Source organism: Coregonus lavaretus (assembly GCF_964263955.1).
Source record: "Coregonus lavaretus genome assembly, chromosome: 39".
Classification (NCBI taxonomy): domain Eukaryota; kingdom Metazoa; phylum Chordata; class Actinopteri; order Salmoniformes; family Salmonidae; genus Coregonus; species Coregonus lavaretus.
In genome coordinates this window covers 21,629,717-21,648,134 of record NC_140026.1, presented here as the reverse complement: position 1 = coordinate 21,648,134, position 18,418 = coordinate 21,629,717, and the positions used below count along the sequence as shown (strand labels likewise).

The window sequence follows — 18,418 nt, the reverse complement described above, 5'->3', positions numbered from 1 at the left end:
ACCTGCCCCTCCGACTGCCCTGCCGGAAGCTGAGCCTGCGGTTTGTGGGGCCGTTCAAAGTCCTGAGGAGAGTTAACGAGGTTATGTATAGGTTGCTGCTCCCTCCTGATTACCGTATTAACCCCACGTTTCACGTATCTCTCCTCAGGCCGGTGGTGGCTGGTCCACTCCAGGAGTCTGAGGTGCGGGAGGTCCATTGAGGGGGCCCCGGCGTACTCCGTCCATTCCATCCTGGAATTGAGGCATCAGGTGGGGGGCCTTCAGTAAATAATGGATTGGGAGGGGTACGGTCCGGCGGAGCAGTGCTGGGTCCCGGTGAAGGATGTCCTCGATCCCTCCCTGTTGCGGGATTTCCACCGTCGCCATCCGGATCGCCTTGCTCCGCGTCCTCCTGGCCGTCCCCGAGGTTGGTGTTGGCGTGCTGCTGGAGCTGCGCATCAAGGGGGGGGGGGGGGGGGGTGGGGGGGGTATTGTCACGACTTCCTCCGAAGCTGCCTCCTCTCCTTGTTCGGGCAGGCTTCGGCGTTCGTCGTCACCGGCCTTCTAGCCACTGCTGCTCCTCTTCTCATCTTTCCATTTGTTTTGTCTTGTTTTTTTACATACCTGGTTCATATCCCCTCATCAGTCCCTGTATAAGTATTCCCTCTGCCCCCCATGTCTTTGTGTGTGATTGTTTCCATGTGGAGGTGTCGATAGCTCGGTGGAGCATTATGTACTTGATCGCGGGATATTCACCCGTGTGTTTAGTTTTTCCCAGTGCGCCGTTAAGTTTACATTTACATTTACATTTACATCATTTAGCAGACGCTCTTATCCAGAGCGACTTACAGTTAGTGAGTGCATACATTTTTATTTTCTATACTGGAATCGAACCCACAACCCTGGCGTTGCAAATGCCATGCTCTACCAACTGAGCTACATCCCTGCCGGCCATTCCCTCCCCTACCCTGGACGACACTGGGCCAATTGTGTGCCGCCCCATGGGTCTCCCAGTCGCGGCCGGCTACGACAGAGCCTGGATTCGAACCAGGATCTCTAGTGGCACAGCTAGCACTGCGATGCAGTGCGTTAGACCACTGCGCCACTCGTTAAGTCACACTGCAGTTGTTTTACGCATTGCTGCGAACCGCTGTATTGGCCAAATAAACCATTATTCTGTGATTTATGCCTCCTGCCCCTGACTCCATCCAAATCACCCGCTACACCCATACAACCATCACACTAGTAGTAGTAGTTTAAATGATAATTTAACAAATGTGGAGCACATTATTGTTATAAACTTATCATTCTATTTATCGTTATCGCATCAATTCAGGCAATTTATCACGATAGGGATTTTTGTCCATATTGCCCAGCTCTAACACATACACAAACGTTTGTGGCCTTCCAGGAGAATATTAATAAAGAGTGAAAGTTGGAGAGTGATATTTCAATTCAGAATGTGAGTGGGTGAGAACAAGCAAGGCACTCATGCGAACAACCCTTACACTCTTTGCTTTGTTACATTTCATTTCACAGAGAGCAACATTTCTGCCAGGAGGCATGCTTTCACCAAGAACCTACCACTTGCCAGCATGTTCACACTTAGGCTGAGTTAAATGCCGAGCTTTCTATTGGTAAGATATCTGATTCATACACTATATCCTTTGAATTTCTCATCAATGCATGAAAGTCACTGAAGCATTATATACAGTCGCTAGTGAAGGTCTCGAAGCACCACCGCAACGCGTAATATTTTACCGCGAACACTGCAGCAGAACGTAATGCCCCATGTACACTATCACGTGGTGCCGCGCGGTGAAACACCGCTTCCCATTCATTTTCAAAGGAAGGATAGCGGTGAGAAGCGGAGAGAGCGGGGACCTTTGGGAGGCGGTGAAAAAGTAAAACTTTTCCCAACTTTATGCAAATAACCAGCGGCGACCAATGGGCGATGACCAATCATATTGAGTGGTTCCCATGACGAATCTGATGCTATGCGACCCAAGGCTGGAGACTTTCTTCAGCAAAGATGGCTGACAAAAATATTAGGATGGAAGCAAATGTAAGTAATTATAACGTCATAACGAATAATGCAAAACATTTACAGTTGAGAGGAATATATTATTAACGTAGAGACAAACGATTATGCATATTTTTTTGTCATTAAGATAATTTACGAAAATCACTATTTAGCAAGCTAGCAGATTAACTAACATTAGCCAGCTAGCTGGCTAGCTTTATTGGTGTTGTGACATGAGTATGAAATTGTAATTCTGGTTGTTTCATGATTTAGGGACTCCTGAAACAACCAGCAAACCAGGATGTCATCTTGTGAAACAGTGGATGTAAATAATCTAGCTAGCTAAAGCATTTACTGCAAATTGAATGTACAATTTTGTAATCTTGCCTTGCTGATATTTGCTATGCAATGCAGCTGAAGTAAAGTAGCTAGCTAACTATTTTCTTGCTTATTGTGCAGTGGAGATAAAAAAATACCTGTATACCTATGGATGTGTAGCTAGCTATGTAGCCAAGCTGACCCTAAAATGTTTGTTATAAATACACTGCTCAAAAAAATTAAAGGGAACACTTAAACAACACAATGTAACTCCAAGTCAATCACACTTCTGTGAAATCAAACTGTCAACTTAGGAAGCAACACTGATTGACAATAAATTTCACATGCTGTTGTGCAAATGGAATAGACAACAGGTGGAAATTATAGGCAATTAGCAAGACACCCCCAATAAAGAAGTGGTTCTGCAGGTGGTGACCACAGAACACTTCTCAGTTCCTATGCTTCCTGGCTGATGTTTTGGTCACTTTTGAATGCTGGCGGTGCTTTCACTCTAGTGGTAGCATGAGACTGAGTCTACAACCCACACAAGTGGCTCAGGTAGTGCAGCTCATCCAGGATGGCACATCAATGCGAGCTGTGGCAAGAAGGTTTGCTGTGTCTGTCAGCGTAGTGTCCAGAGCATGGAGGCGCTACCAGGAGACAGGCCAGTACATCAGGAGGCGTGGAGGAGGCCGTAGGAGGGCAACAACCTAACAGCAGGACCGCTACCTCCGCCTTTGTGCAAGGAGGAGCAGGAGGAGCACTGCCAGAGCCCTGCAAAATGACCTCCAGCAGGCCACAAATGTGCATGTGTCTGCTCAAACGGTCAGAAACAGACTCCATGAGGGTGGTATGAGGGCCCGACGTCCACAGGTGGGGGTTGTGCTTACGGCCGAACACCGTGCAGGACGTTTGGCATTTGCCAGAGAACACCAAGATTGGCAAATTCGCCACTGGCGCCCTGTGCTCTTCACAGATGAAAGCAGGTTCACACTGAGCACATGTGACAGACGTGACAGAGTCTGGAGACGCGTGGAGAACGTTCTGCTGCCTGCAACATCCTCCAGCATGACCGGTTTGGCGGTGGGTCAGTCATGGTATGGGGTGGCATTTCTTTGGGGGGCCGCACAGCCCTCCATGTGCTCGCCAGAGGTAGCCTGACTGCCATTAGGTACCGAGATGAGATCCTCAGACCCCTTGTGAGACCATATGCTGGTGCGGTTGGCCCTGGGTTCCTCCTAATGTAAGACAATGCTAGACCTCATGTGGCTGGAGTGTGTCAGCAGTTCCTGCAAGAGGAAGGCATTGATGCTATGGACTGGCCCGCCCGTTCCCCAGACCTGAATCCAATTGAGCACATCTGGGACATCATGTCTCGCTCCATCCACCAACGCCACGTTGCACCACAGACTGTCCAGGAGTTGGCGGATGCTTTAGTCCAGGTCTGGGAGGAGATCCCTCAGGAGACCATCCGCCACCTCATCAGGAGCATGCCCAGGCGTTGTAGGGAGGTCATACAGGCACGTGGAGGCCACACACACTACTGAGCCTCATTTTGACTTGTTTTAAGGACATTACATCAAAGATGGATCAGCCTGTAGTGTGGTTTTCCACTTTAATTTTCAAGTTGTGGATTTAAAAGAAAACATGAATCATCAGCGTACAATGACACCTTTGTTTTTAAGCCCTAGATTTCTAATCCCTTGATATTATTGTTGGATCTGATTTTAATAGCTCACATTTCGATGGCCATAATAAATAGATATGCCGATAGTGGACAACCTTGTTTTACTCCTCTTAACAGTTTAAAACTTTCTGAGAAATACAGTGAGGGAAAAAAGTATTTGATCCCCTGCTGATTTTGTACGTTTGCCCACTGACAAATACATGATCAGTCTATTAGTTTAATGGTAGGTTTATTTGAACAGTGAGAGTCAGAATAACAACAACAAAATCCAGAAAAACGCTTGTCAAAAATGTTATAAATTGATTTGCATTTTAATGAGGGAAATAAGTATTTGACCCCTCTGCAAAACATGACTTAGTACTTGGTGGCAAAACCCTTGTTGGCAATCACAGAGGTCAGCCGTTTCTTGTAGTTGGCCACCAGGATTGCACACATCTCAGGAGGGATTTTGTCCCACTCCTCTTTTGTCCCACTCCAGATCTTCTCCAAGTCATTAAGGTTTTGAGGCTGACGTTTGGCAACTCGAACCTTCAGCTCCCTCCACAGATTTTCTATGGGTTTAAGGTCTGGAGACTGGCTAGGCCACTCCAGGACCTTAATGTGCTTCTTCTTGAGCCACTCCTTTGTTGCCTTGGCCGTGTGTTTTGGGTCATTGTCATGCTGGAATACCCATCCACGACCCATTTTCAATGCCCTGGCTGAGGGAAGGAGGTTCTCACCCAAGATTTGACGGTACATGGCCCCGTCCATCGTCCCTTTGATGCGGTGAAGTTGTCCTATCCCCTTAGCAGAAAAACACCCCCAAAGCATAATGTTTCCACCTCCATGTTTGACGGTGGGGATGGTGTTCTTGGGGTCATAGGCAGCATTCCTCCTCCTCCAAACACGGCGAGTTGAGTTGATGCCAAAGAGCTCGATTTTGGTCTCATCTGACCACAACACTTTCACCCAGTTCTCCTCTGAATCATTCAGATATTAAATTGGCAAACTTCAGACGGGCATGTATATGTGCTTTCTTGAGCAGGGGGACCTTGCGGGCGCTGCAGGATTTCAGTCCTTCACGGCGTAGTGTGTTACCAATTGTTTTCTTGGTGACTATGGTCCCAGCTGCCTTGAGATCATTGACAAGATCCTCCCGTGTAGTTCTGGGCTGATTCCTCACGTTCTCATGATCATTGCAACTCCACGAGGTGAGATCTTGCATGGAGCCCCAGGCCAAGGGAGATTGACAGTTCTTTTGTGTTTCTTCCATTTGCGAATAATCGCATCAACTGTTGTCACCTTCTAACCAAGCTGCTTGGCGATGGTCTTGTAGCCCATTCCAGCCTTGTGTAGGTCTACAATCTTGTCCCTGACATCCTTGGAGTGCTCTTTGGTCTTGGCCATGGTGGAGAGTTTGGAATCTGATTGATTGATTGCTTCTGTGGACAGGTGTCTTTTATACAGGTAACAAGCTGAGATTAGGAGCACTCCCTTTAAGAGTGGGCTCCTAATCTCAGCTCGTTACCTGTATAAAAGACACCTGGGAGCCAGAAATCTTTCTGATTGAGAGGGGGTCAAATACTTATTTCCCTCATTAAAATGCAAATCAATTTATAACATTTATGACATGCGTTTTTCTGGATTTGTTTGTTGTTATTCTGTCTCTCACTGTTCAAATAAACCTACCATTAAAATTATAGACTGATAATTTCTTTGTCAGTGGGCAAACATACAAAATCAGCAGGGGATCAAATACTTTTTTCCCCTCACTGTACCCATTATTTACTATTTTACACCTAGGGTTACTATACATGATTTTAACCCATTTTATAAAGAGATTCTCCAAAATTGAAATGCTCAAGGCATTTATATATAAACTCCAGTCGTACTTTATCAAATGCCTTTTCAAAGTGTGCTATGAATAGCAGGCCTGAATTCCCAGATTCTTCAGTGTTCTATTGTTTCCAGTACTTGCCTTATATTATCTCCAATGTATCGTCCATGTAAAAAACCTGTCTGATTAGAATGAATAATGTATGACAATACCTTTTTAATTCTATGTGCTATACATTTTGCATCACAACACTGAAGTGTAAGGGGCCTCCATTTTTTAAAATGGACTGGATCTTTATATTTCCCACTTGTATCCTGTTTCAGTAATAATGAAATCAGACCTTCTTCTTGAGTGTCTGATAATCTACAATTTACATAGGAGTGGTTAAAACATGCTAATAACGGTCCTCCGAGTATATCAAAAAAGGTTCGGTATACCTCGACTGGTATTCCATCCAACCCTGGAGTTTTCACGGTCTTTAATTGCATCCAAAAGTTCCTCCTCTGTAATTTCACCTTCACATGAGTCTTTCTGTAGGGCTGTTAATTTTACATTATCAATGGAAACAAAATCCCTACAATTAGCTTCAGTTAGAGGAGATGGAGGTGACTGAAACGAAAACATATGCTTAAAGTACTTTGCTTCTTCCTTCAAAATATAATTTGGTGAATCATGGGTGACTCCGTCATTTGTAACCAGTTTCAGTAAATTATTTTTGGTAGCATTTCTATGTTGAAGATTTAAAAAATAATTTGGTGCATTTTCCCCATATTCCATCCAGTTTGCTTTATTAATATATTACACTTGATATTTCTTGAATGAGTTTCTCCATTAATTTTTCCTCTAATTTATTCAGAGCCTCTATGTTACAGTTTTTATTGCTTTCTATCTGTTCTGTTAGACCTATTTCCTTTGTTAGTATGGACTCTTTTGACCTAAATTGATTTTGTTTTGGAGATGAGTACTGAATTGCATGGCCTCTAAAGGCACATTTAAAAGTGTCCCATACAATAAGGGGATTTGCTACGTTATGTCGGAAAAATTCAGTTATAAATTCCTCTGTCCTAGTTAAAAACAAGTTATCCAATAGGCTTTGATGAAATTTCCAATATCCTCGCCCACGTCGCCCTTAAATACTTTGATGCAACCTGGAATAAAAATGTAAGATGACGAGTGCTTCTATAGTGAAACAAAATCTCACATCTTTGCAGTTTGCAAGCGATGTTAGGCTACATTGTATCGTTGTTTCTTCTTCAGAGCAAAACTGGCGAGCAACAATATAATTCCACTTAACCAAGAGAACCAAGAGTTCTTCAAGTTTAGCACTGTATCCACACATTTTTAAATTATCTGAATGATGATGATGATGATGATGATGATAATGAAGGGGGTGATTGAATTTACATTATAAACTGGGTGGTTTGAGCCCTGAATGCTGATCAGCTGACAGCCGTGTCAGACCATATACCACAGGTATGACAAAACAGTTCTTTTTACTCTTCTAATTATGTTGGCAACCAGTTTATAATAGCAATAAGGCACCTCTGTGGTTTGTGATAGATCGCCAATATACCACGGCTAAGGGCTGTGTCCAGGCACTCTGCGTTGCGTCGTGCCCAAGAACAGCCCTTAGCCGTGGTACATCGGCCTAATACCACACCTCCTCGGGCATAATTGCTTAAATATACAAGGAGGGTAGGCAAATAGGTTTGGCCTTCAGCCAATTTGTTCCTGAGCTTGTAGCTAGTCGGCAGGCCAGAACATAATTAGCCTATTAGCAAATAGCCTCGCTGCCCAATTCATAACCCTAAACTACACATTTAACACGTGGTTAGAGGGATAATCAATTCAATGACAATAACATAATAATTTAGATCTGATTACAGCGGTAAAATCACCAATGTCTCTTAATAGATTACCTACAGTTGAAGTCGGAAGTTTACATACACCTTAGCCAAATACATTTAAACGCAGTTTTTCACAATTCCTGACATTTAATCCTAGTAAAACTTCCCTGTCTTAGGTCACTTAGGATCACCACTTTATTTTAAGAATGTGAAATGTCAGAATAATAATAGAGAGCATGATTTATTTCAGATTTTATTTATTTCATCACATTCCCAGTGGGTCAGAAGTTTACATACACTCAATTAGTATTTGGTAGCATTGCCTTTAAATTGTTTAACTTGGGTGTAACGTTTTGGGTTACAAAAGCTTCCCACAATAAGTTGAACCCATTTGCGACCAAGCTTTAACTTCCTGACTGATGTCTTGAGATGTTGCTTCAATATATCCACATAATTTTCCTTCCTCATGATGCCATCTATTTTGTGAAGTGCACCAGTCCCTCCTGCAGCAAAGCTCCACCACAGCATGATGCTGCCACCCCCGTGCTTCATGGTTGGGATAGTGTTCTTCGGCTTGCAAGTACCCCCTTTTTCCTCCAAATATAACGATGGTCATTATGGCCAAACAGTTCTATATTTGTTTCATCAGACCAGAGGACATTTCTCCAAAAAGTACGATCTTTGTCCCCATGTGCAGTTGCAAACCATAGTCTGCCTTTTTTATGGCGGTTTTGGAGCAGTGGCTTCTACCTTGCTGAGCGGCCTTTCAGGTTATGTTGATATAGGACTCGATTTACTGTGGATATAGATACGTTTGTACCTGTTTCCTCCAGCATCTACACAAGGTCCTTTGCTGTTGTTCTGGGATTGATTTGCACTTTTCGCACCAAAGTACGTTCATCTCTAGGAGACAGAACGCGTCTCCTTACTGAGCAGTATGACAGCTGCGTGGTCCCATGGTGTTTATACTTGCGTACTATTGTTTGTACAGATGAACATGGTACCTTCAGGCGTTTGGAAATTGCTCCCAAGGATGAACCAGACTTGTGGAGGTCTACAATTCTTTTCTGAGGTCTTGGCTGATTTATTTTGATTTTCCCATGATGTCAAGCAAAGAGGCACTGAGTTTGAAGGTAGGCCTTGAAATACATCCACAGGTACACCTCCAATTTACTCAAATGATGTCAATTAGCCTATCAGAAGCTTCTAAAGCCATGACATAATTTTCCGGAATTTTCCAACCTGTTTAAAGGCACCGTCAACATAGTGTATGTAAACTTCTGACTCACTGGAATTGTGATACAGTGAAGATATTGTGATATAAGTGAAATAATCTGTCTGTAAACAATTGTTGGAAAAATTACTTGTGTCATGCACAAAGTAAATGTCATAACCGACTTGCCAAAACTATAGTTTGTTAACAAGAAATGTGTGGACTTCAATTGTATATTGATCTTAACACATTTCTCCAATACCAAACCAGTGTGTCTTGTTTACAATGAAACTCTCACTGTTTGCAAGAAATTCATTCTGAGATGTCATTATGAATCTAAGCATGGTACTTTCAGAAGTTAATTTTCCACCCCAGACATGAGACCTGAGTCCGACGCAGAAAGGAGGTAGGTGGCCTATTTAAGGAGTGCATGGTGACCGTATTGGAGGAAATAGCTATACCGACAAATATATGGATAAACATAATTGCGTCTGTCAAACAGGTAAGCCTACCTCTTATTTCTTAGCGTTCCAACAAAGCCCTCGTTAGTAAATGTGCCTACTCAACTTTCAGCACTGGGCGCTGTCCATTATTATTTTAGAAATAGAGATCTGGCTGCATCTCTAATCTTTTTTCTAATTTATACAATTATATTCCATTCTCTTGTTTTTATGGACATATTCCCACTAATATTGTAATGAAGCTTTCACGTGTGTTTTACACTTTTTATCAAGCTGTTGGTGCTTGCTTCAATTTATGCCAAATCATTTGACCGCTGTAGGTTGAGATTCATGTTTCCTAACGTTATTCCTTTACAATGTTCTGTTGCGAATAGAGAAGACCATAATCCATCACATCCCACATTATGTTAATGAAGTCCCCATGTGTATATAACACAAATGTGTGTTTGGGTCTGGATTGGAAAGGTGTGAAACGTTTCAACGAGAGAAAAAAGCCAATCAAGCTTATCGTATAAGTTCTATTCAGTTTATGAGCCATCACTCCTCATGCCATGAAGGACAAAATAATACTAGCATTAAACTTTGATTCATTGATTGAATAAAACTATATCAATGTATTTGAATCATATGATGGAAAAGTTCAAACAATTTAGATTTAGGTTTGTCCTACATGAGGAAATCTTAGCACTTCTCACACATCACATAGGCCTAAACAAAACATATTGAAAACACAGCAGGAAACAAACAATAGGAACAGCAGGCAAATACCTTTCCTACCCTCCCATCCCACCCCACACCTGCCCATATGGGGAGTTGTTCATAATAGTGATAGCCCCTGGGATGAAACTTCTCCTGAAGCGCCATTTAATTGTCTGATTTCTCCGACCTGATGGGAGATCAAAACAGTGGTAGTGGTTGGTCTGGGCTGGAGATCATGTGGTGGGCTTTGCGCTGTATAGCTTGTTCGTTCAGCAGATGAGGGGGATCCAATCAGTTTAGATGCCGTGAAAACTGGTCCTCTTAAATTGTAACTTCAAGTTGCACATCAAAATATTTAGGGACATACGACTGTATGCTTTGCCATTACTCCCCTTCACAACAGGGCTGCCAATAATATAGGGTTGCTGCTATAAGACGTAGCCTGAATGTGAAAATAATGGACCTGTGAAAAAAACTATAAAATAACTCCCCACTACCATGAGATGTATATTTATTTTATATTAATTGATTGGTGACCACAGCCCTTCTAAAAATACATTGAAATTGTGTTTTAAGGCGATTTTCTCCACCCGGCTCCATGTATTCAGTGTGTTTCATTTCAAATTTGGCTCCCAGTGCGGCTTTACCAGGCTTTACCAGGCTTTACCGGGCTATTATGGCGCATCTGACAGTTCCTTCTCTGTATGTTCATAGCAACCCTGTCCCTGTCGACAGCGGATAACATTTTTCGTCAGTACCCCCCCACCCGTCGACAGCCTCCCCAACCCTAAACATCTTCCCGCTGCCATGTTGTTGATATAGTCCCAAAATATTTTGCATGTCAGAAATCAAGTTTTCAAGATACATAACTTTAGAAATACAGAAATACAGCCGGTATGATGCATTTTGCATCATATGATGCTGCATTTAGCATCGTATGATGCAAAATGCATCATACCAGCTGTATTTATTAAGTTACATATCTTGAAAACTTGATTGCTGACATTCAAAACATTTTGGGACTATATCAACAATGGACTAATTAAACAAATACCAAAATATAGTTTTTGTGTGGAGTTTTCCTTTAAGAAGCTTTTGGGAAACGGGGCCCAGAGCCACCAGAGTGGGTTTGGAAACGTGCTGCTGCTATGTGATGAGGGAAGCATAGCGCTCAGGATCCCCATGAACAGGACACCCTTTGTATCCTGAATAAGTAATGTGTGTGTAGCGGTGATCTTGGGCTGTTTCTGGGAACGCTCTGTCACTGCCCTAAACTAGCCCCAGACACCAATTCACCACCTTGCTGTGCCTCTAGACTAGAAGTCACACTAGCAGACTAGTCCACACAGACAGTAGCCTATTAGGTACAGCAGGATAAATGACACATTCCTTTGAGGTATTTAATGCCATGACTCCGAATGGGGAGATTTGAAGAAGGCCGTCTTGCATACAGAATAGCTGTCCATCAGATTAAAACTGAGTTTTGTGGGGAAATAGGCTCATTTGAACAGCAGGACTACAAAGAGATCTTTACCAGTTTTCCCAAGCCATTGATGTGTCATACATTTTAGTCATTTAGCAGACGCTCTTATCCAGAGTGACTTACAGGAGCAATTAGGGTTAAGTGCCTCGCTCAAGGGCACATCGACAGATTTTTTTACCTAGTCGGCTCGGGGATTAGAACCAGCGACCTTTCGGTTACTGGCACAATGCTCTTAACCACTAAGCTACCTGCCTACCCAGGCAGCACTGTGTAAATGTGAAATTACTCTCTTGCTCTTTCTTCTCTCTATCTCACACACACGTTATCATACACACCAGTAAGCCAGATAGGCAGCTGCTCTACTACCAAATGTATCAGTGTCTCTGAGCACCAACTGGCCTAGTTGTTACTGTCATAACAAAAGCAGAAAGAGGACTTTCATCTATTCTGTCATTGTTTTCATATCTAACATGATAAAATTGCGGGGTTTTTTCAAATCCTTTCCATTATTATATTTCAAATCAATTTACTCAAATAGCTCATTTTATTATTTACTTAGGCTATACAGGGAAACATTTTTAAAACCTAGATGTAAATATAGCCTATTTGAGTCCTTCTCAGTAGAACTGTTGATTTTCAGTGCTGCAAATGTCCAGTTCCAAATCATATGGCGGACACCAGTCCTGAAAATAAACCCGTCTGATCATCACCCAGAACTGCCCGAAGAGATAGCCTAAAGGCCACGCAGTTTATCACTGAATCACCTATCAGGGATTATGAGTAATTCTCGACTGCGTCAGTCTTGGCCATGTGGTGTCCAGAAAGCAGCCATGTCGCATGGTGGCCTAGAGCAATTTCCATTATGAATACTCAAATATGCGTGTCCTTTCGTGATGATTTCCATAGCTACTGACTGACCAAGTACTTCGCCATGGCGCATGATGTGAAAGACTCCCTTTGTAAAGGCTGACTGGCTGAATGTTGAGAGCATGCCGCAATGCACCTGTCCGCGCCATTCTTCAACAGATATGCAATTTCAATAGAATTAAATACATCTAGTTAATTGAAAATACAGTTTAGGATTAGACATAGACTCGTAATACATATGCCTGCCTCCGTTGGCATATGAATTACGACCACATTTGAGAACTTGTGCTCAGCCTAAAGATGTCGGGGAACGTGATTAATATTTTCCTTCAGCATGTTAAGTACCAATAATCTAATTTCACAAAACAACCCATTTGACAGTTGTCCCAGACAACATTATAAAAAGGGGCCCCTTTATATATCACAGAAACCATGCTGCCAGGCTAAGAGCGCCTTTGTCTGTCGCATGACCTAACTGCGAGACCGACAATGAAGAACGCCAATTCACACGATTATACTCTCAAACAATTAATTGCTAACAATTAACTGAAACAATTTTACAATTAATTCCCGCCTTCCGTATCCGAAACCGCGGAATAGGCAAGACTCATATTGCGCCTACTTACCTTGTAATGACGAGAAATGCTGTAGTCAGCTCAATGTTTTCACTATGTTGCGACGGTAAACAAAGCTGATGTCGTTGTGAATACCAAAACGATGACATGAAGGTCATAATTATAAATTGTAACACTGTTAAATGTATCACTCCAATAGTTACGCACGACTACGCTGCAGTAACACGCTTACGTAGAGCGTAACCTTTATTTTCCCCTGATTCACATCGAACCAAATACAACATAGCATATGGCTGGGATGCCCCTCCCCATAATTGGTAGAGTAGATCATAGCCAACTAGTTTTTTCGTCATTAGGAGGTGAGAATGGGAGGGCTGCATTGAACTGTTGTGTTCAACTTCCCACATAGGAGGTTGCCTAACTAAAGAAAGGATCATAAAAAAATTCCACAACAGCCAAAAATAACACTTGAGATCATTGGTACAAACAAAACAAGTAACAGTTTTAATACATAGAGTAAACATTTCCACTCAATTATTTTACATACATCTATAATCTAATTAATCCAAATATATGGTAATTGTGTACTCAATAATTAGGCAGTTGAGAGTCTATTGACGCAATCTAATTAACGTGATAATGAAATCCCCATCAAAATCGGTCAGTTTAAACTAGAGATATCTTTGGTGGAATGTGGCAGAGCTACAGGGCTGTTTGTCAGACCAATCGATGGTGTTCTCCGTTTTGCTCTACGACCCCTACAAATGTCACGGGACACGTCTGAAGGTAATCCATACAAATGAATGGAAGTATGGAGGTAGTTGTGCCAACAAAAAAATGGGGTTAAAATGTGTCCAAAAAACAAAAATTTCCTGAGTTTTCTTATATCTCATAGATATAGGACAGACACTTTAAAACCTTATGATTTATTTTTTTGATTTATTGTCTTTTTTTCCATTTATGAATGTGTTATTCAATGTGTTTCTATGGGCTATAGTAGTAAAGACCAAATTCAATATTCTATCAAATAATTTGTAGGTTGGTCGCGGCGGGGCCCTACGCGCAGCGCGTACTCTGTGTATAGGCACTGACTACAACCCCAAAATCTCTGACATTGTGTGCCTTTGTGAAAAGATAGAGTCGGAGACATCCCACTTTGGTTTCCTCATAAAGTTCCTCCACAGTGCTTGAATTGTTTACTTGAGAGTACCTCCACCTAATTTCTCTATGATAGTCCTCCAGTTGTGTGTTTTTCTTTGAAAGTCCATTTGGGAAAAACATTTCCTCTGCCATTACTTTGATTTCTTCAACAGTTTTCTTTTTGTCAACATAGAGGTGTCTTGTACCGCCACCGTTTACTGTCCTGACTTGCTTGTACTCTTGCCCCTTTTCATTGAAGTCCATCCAGCCTAGTTCAATTATTCTCTGTTTCTTCTTGGCATTCGTATTCCCCAACAATCCAGTTTTCAATCGTGTGGTTTGTTTGTCCCTAACAGACCCTAATCTGCCTCTCAAGCTCTCTGTTATGGCATCCATGTAATTCCCTTGGCTGCAAAATGTGGATAGTCCGTCTCCATACTCTGACAAATCACTGTCCGCCATAAATGGGATGACTGAAGTATCAATCTGCAAAAACATGGAGAACAATGATTTGTAACACAAGGTTTCAATTGTAAAATAACGTATTATTTTGGTTTTGACTGTAAATGTTGTGCTACTAAGTGAGAACTTAACATATCCATTTCACAAAACGAAATATGGTTACTCGCCTAACACTTACACTTTCATTGGTTTGCACTGGTACGCCCTCGTCTTTAATCCAGTCCTCCTCTTCAATCCAATCATCCGCATAATGTACAATTCTCCTTTTCCTTTTCTGTGAAAAGTCCAAATAATGATAATGAATTAAATAATCAAAGTTATCAGTTGTCAAAATAATATACAGTGCCTTCAGAATGTATTCATACCCCTTGACATATTCCACATTTTGTTGTGTTACAGCCTTAATTCAAAATGGATTAAATATTATTTTTTTTCACCGTTCTACACACAATACCACATAATGAAGTGAAAACATGTTTTTAGAAATTGTCGCACATTTTTTGAAACAGAAATACAGAAACATCTAATTTACACCCGAGTCAATACTTTGTAGAAGCACCTTTGGCAGCATTTACAACTGTGAGTCTTTCTGGGTAAGTCTCTAAGAGCTTTCCACACCTGGATTGTGCAACATTTGCCCCTTATTCTTTATAAAATTATTCAAGCTGTCAAATTGGATGTTGATCATTGCTAGAAAAACATTTCCAGGTCTTGCCATACATTTTCAAGTAGATTTCAGGCAAAACTGTAAATCGGCCACTGTCTTCTTGGTAAGCAACTCCAGTGTAGATATTTGGCCTTTTGTTTTAGGTTATTGTCCTGCTGAAAGGTGAATTAATCTCCTAGTGTCTAGTGGAAAGCAGACAACCAGGTTTTCCGCTAGGATTTTTTGCTCCATTCCGTTTCTTTTTTATCCTGAAAAACTCCCCAGTCCTTAACAGATTACAAGCATACCCACAACATGATGCAGCCACGACTATGCTTGAAAATATGGAGAGTGGTACTCAGTAATGTGTTGTATTGGATTTGCCCCAAACATAAGACTTCGTATTTAGGACAAAAGGTTAATTGCTTTGCCACATTTTTTACATTATTACTTTAAATCAAATCAAATCAAATTTTATTGGCCACATGCGCCGAATACAACAGGTGCAGACATTACAGTGAAATGCTTACTTACAGCCCTTAACCAACAGTGCATTTATTTTTAATAAAAAAGTAAAATAAAACAACAACAAAAAAGTGTTAAGAAAAAAAGAGCAGAAGTAAAATAAAATAACAGTAGGGAGGCTATATATACAGGGGGGTACCGGTGCAGAGTCAATGTGCGGGGGCACCGGCTAGTTGAGGTAGTTGAAGTAATATGTACATGTGGGTAGAGTAAAAGTGACTATGCATAAATAATTAACAGAGTGGCAGCAGCGTAAAAAGATGGGGTGGGGGGGCAGTGCAAATAGTCCGGGTAGCCATGATTAGCTGTTCAGGAGTCTTATGGCTTGGGGGTAGAAGCTGTTGAGAAGTCTTTTGGACCTAGACTTGGCACTCCGGTACCGCTTGCCGTGCGGTAGCAGAGAGAACAGTCTATGACTAGGGTGGCTGGAGTCTTTGACAATTTTGAGGGCCTTCCTCTGACACCGCCTGGTATAGAGGTCCTGGATGGCAGGAAGCTTGGCCCCAGTGATGTACTGGGCCGTACACACTACCCTCTGTAGTGCCTTGCGGTCGGAGGCCAAGCAGTTGCCATACCAGGCGGTGATGCAACCAGTCAGGATGCTCTCGATGGTGCAGCTGTATAATTTTTTGAGGATCTGAGGACCCATGCCGAATCTTTTCAGTCTCCTGAGGGGGAATAGGCTTTGTCGTGCCCTCTTCACGACTGTCTCGGTGTGCTTGGACCATGATAGTTCGTTGGTGATGTGGACACCAAGGAACTTGAAGCTCTCAACCTGTTCCACTACAGCCCCGTCGATGAGAATGGGGGCATGCTCAGTCCTCTTTTTTTTCCTGTAGTCCACAATCATCTCCTTTGTCTTGGTCACGTTGAGGGAGAGGTTGTTATCCTGGCACCACACGGCCAGGTCTCTGACCTCCTCCCTATTGGCTGTCTCATCGTTGTCGGTGATCAGGCCTACCACAGTTGTGTCGTCGGCAAACTTAATGATGGTGTTGGAGTCGTGCCTGGCCATGCAGTCATGGGTGAACAGGGGGTACAGGAGGGGACTGAGCACGCACCCCTGAGGGGCCCCCGTGTTGAGGATCAGTGTGGCAGATGTGTTGTTACCTACCCTTACCACCTGGGGGCGGCCCGTCAGGAAGTCCAGGATCCAGTTGCAGAGGGAGGTGTTTAGTCCCAGGATCCTTAGCTTAGTGATGAGCTTTGAGGGCACTATGGTGTTGAATGCTGAGCTGTAGTCAATGAATAGCATTCTCACGTAGGTGTTCCTCTTGTCCTGGTGGGAAAGGGCAGTGTGGAGTGCAATAGAGATTGCATCATTTGTGGATCTGTTGGAGCGGTATGCAAATTGGAGTGGGTCTAGGGTTTCTGGGATAATGGTGTTGATGTGAGCCATGACCAGCCTTTCAAAGCACTTCATGGCTACAGACGTCAGTGCTACGGGTTGGTAGTCATTTAGGCAGGTTATCTTAGTGTCCTTGGGCACGGGGACTATGGTGGTCTGCTTGAAACATGTTGGTATTACAGACTCAGTCAGGGACATGTTGAAAATGTCAGTGAAGACACTTGCCAGTTGGTCAGCACATGCTCGGAGTACACGTCCTGGTAATCCGTCTGGCCCTGCGGCCTTGTGAATGTTGACCTGCTTAAAAGTCTTACTCACATCGGCTACGGAGAGCGTGATCACATAGTCATCCAGAACAGCTGGTGCTCTCATGCATGCTTCAGTGTTGCTTGACTCAAAGCGAGCATAGAAGTGGTTTAGCTCGTCTGGTAGGCTTGTGTCACTGGGAAGCTCGTGGCTGTGCTTCCCTTTGTAGTCTGTAATAGTTTTCAAGCCCTGCCACATCCGACGAGCGTCAGAGCCGGTGTAGTACGATTCAATCTTAGTCCTGTATTGACTCTTTGCCTGTTTGATGGTTTGTCGGAGGGCATAGTGGGATTTCTTATTAGTGTCCGGGTTAGAGTCCCGCTCCTTGAAAGCGGCAGCTCTACCCTTTAGCTCAGTGCGGATGTTTCCTGTAATCCATGGCTTCTGGTTGGGGTATGTACGTACGGTCACTGTGGGGACGACATCATCAATGCACTTATTGATGAAGCCAGTGACTGATGTGGTGTACTCCTCAATGCTATCTGAAGAATCCCGGAACATGTTCCAGTCTGTGCTAGCAAAACAGTCCTGTAGCTTAGCATCTGCGTCATCTGACCACTTTTATATTAGTGCCTTGTTGCAAACAGGATGCTTGTTTTGGAATATTTTTTATTCTGTACAGGCTTCCTTCTTTTCACTCTGTCAGTTAGGTTAGTATTGTGGAGTAACTACAATGTTGTTGATCCATCCTCAGTTTTCTCCTATCATAGCCATTAAACGGTTTTAAAGTCACCATTGGCCTCATGGTGAAATCCCTGAGGGGTTTCCTTCCTGTTCAGCAACTGAGTTAGGAAGGAAGCCTGTATCTTTGTAGTGACTAGGTGTATTGATACACCATCCAAAGTGTAATTAATAATTTCACCAAAGGGATATTCAATGTCTGCTTTTTTATTTTATCCCATCTACCAATAGGTGCCCTTTGCGAGGCATTGGAAAAAGATCCCTGGTCTTTTGGTTGAAATTCACTGCTCTACTGAGGGACCTTACAGATAATTGTATGTGTGGGGTACAGAGATGAGGCTA

At 42.7% G+C, this 18,418-nt stretch overlaps 2 protein-coding genes across 2 annotated transcripts in view; both read right to left on the bottom strand.

The window, feature by feature from the left end:
* The window catches only part of LOC311112906 (equilibrative nucleoside transporter 2-like), a 30,407-nt gene extending 17,213 nt beyond the window's left edge, over positions 1 to 13,194 (bottom strand). The window contains exon 1 of the mRNA XM_084156045.1: positions 13,020 to 13,194. The gene's annotated coding sequence lies outside the window, so the exon portion shown is untranslated. The remainder of the gene's footprint in view (positions 1 to 13,019) is intronic.
* Positions 13,195 to 13,450: 256 nt separating this feature from the next.
* LOC311112875 (uncharacterized protein) overlaps positions 13,451 to 18,418 on the bottom strand; it is a 32,345-nt gene continuing 27,377 nt past the window's right edge. The window contains exons 5-6 of the mRNA XM_084156014.1: positions 14,749 to 14,844; positions 13,451 to 14,594 (exon numbers count right to left, since the gene is read on the bottom strand). Coding sequence (XP_084012140.1) covers positions 14,025 to 14,594; positions 14,749 to 14,844 — 666 coding nt within the window. The 3' untranslated portion in view covers positions 13,451 to 14,024. The remainder of the gene's footprint in view (positions 14,595 to 14,748; positions 14,845 to 18,418) is intronic.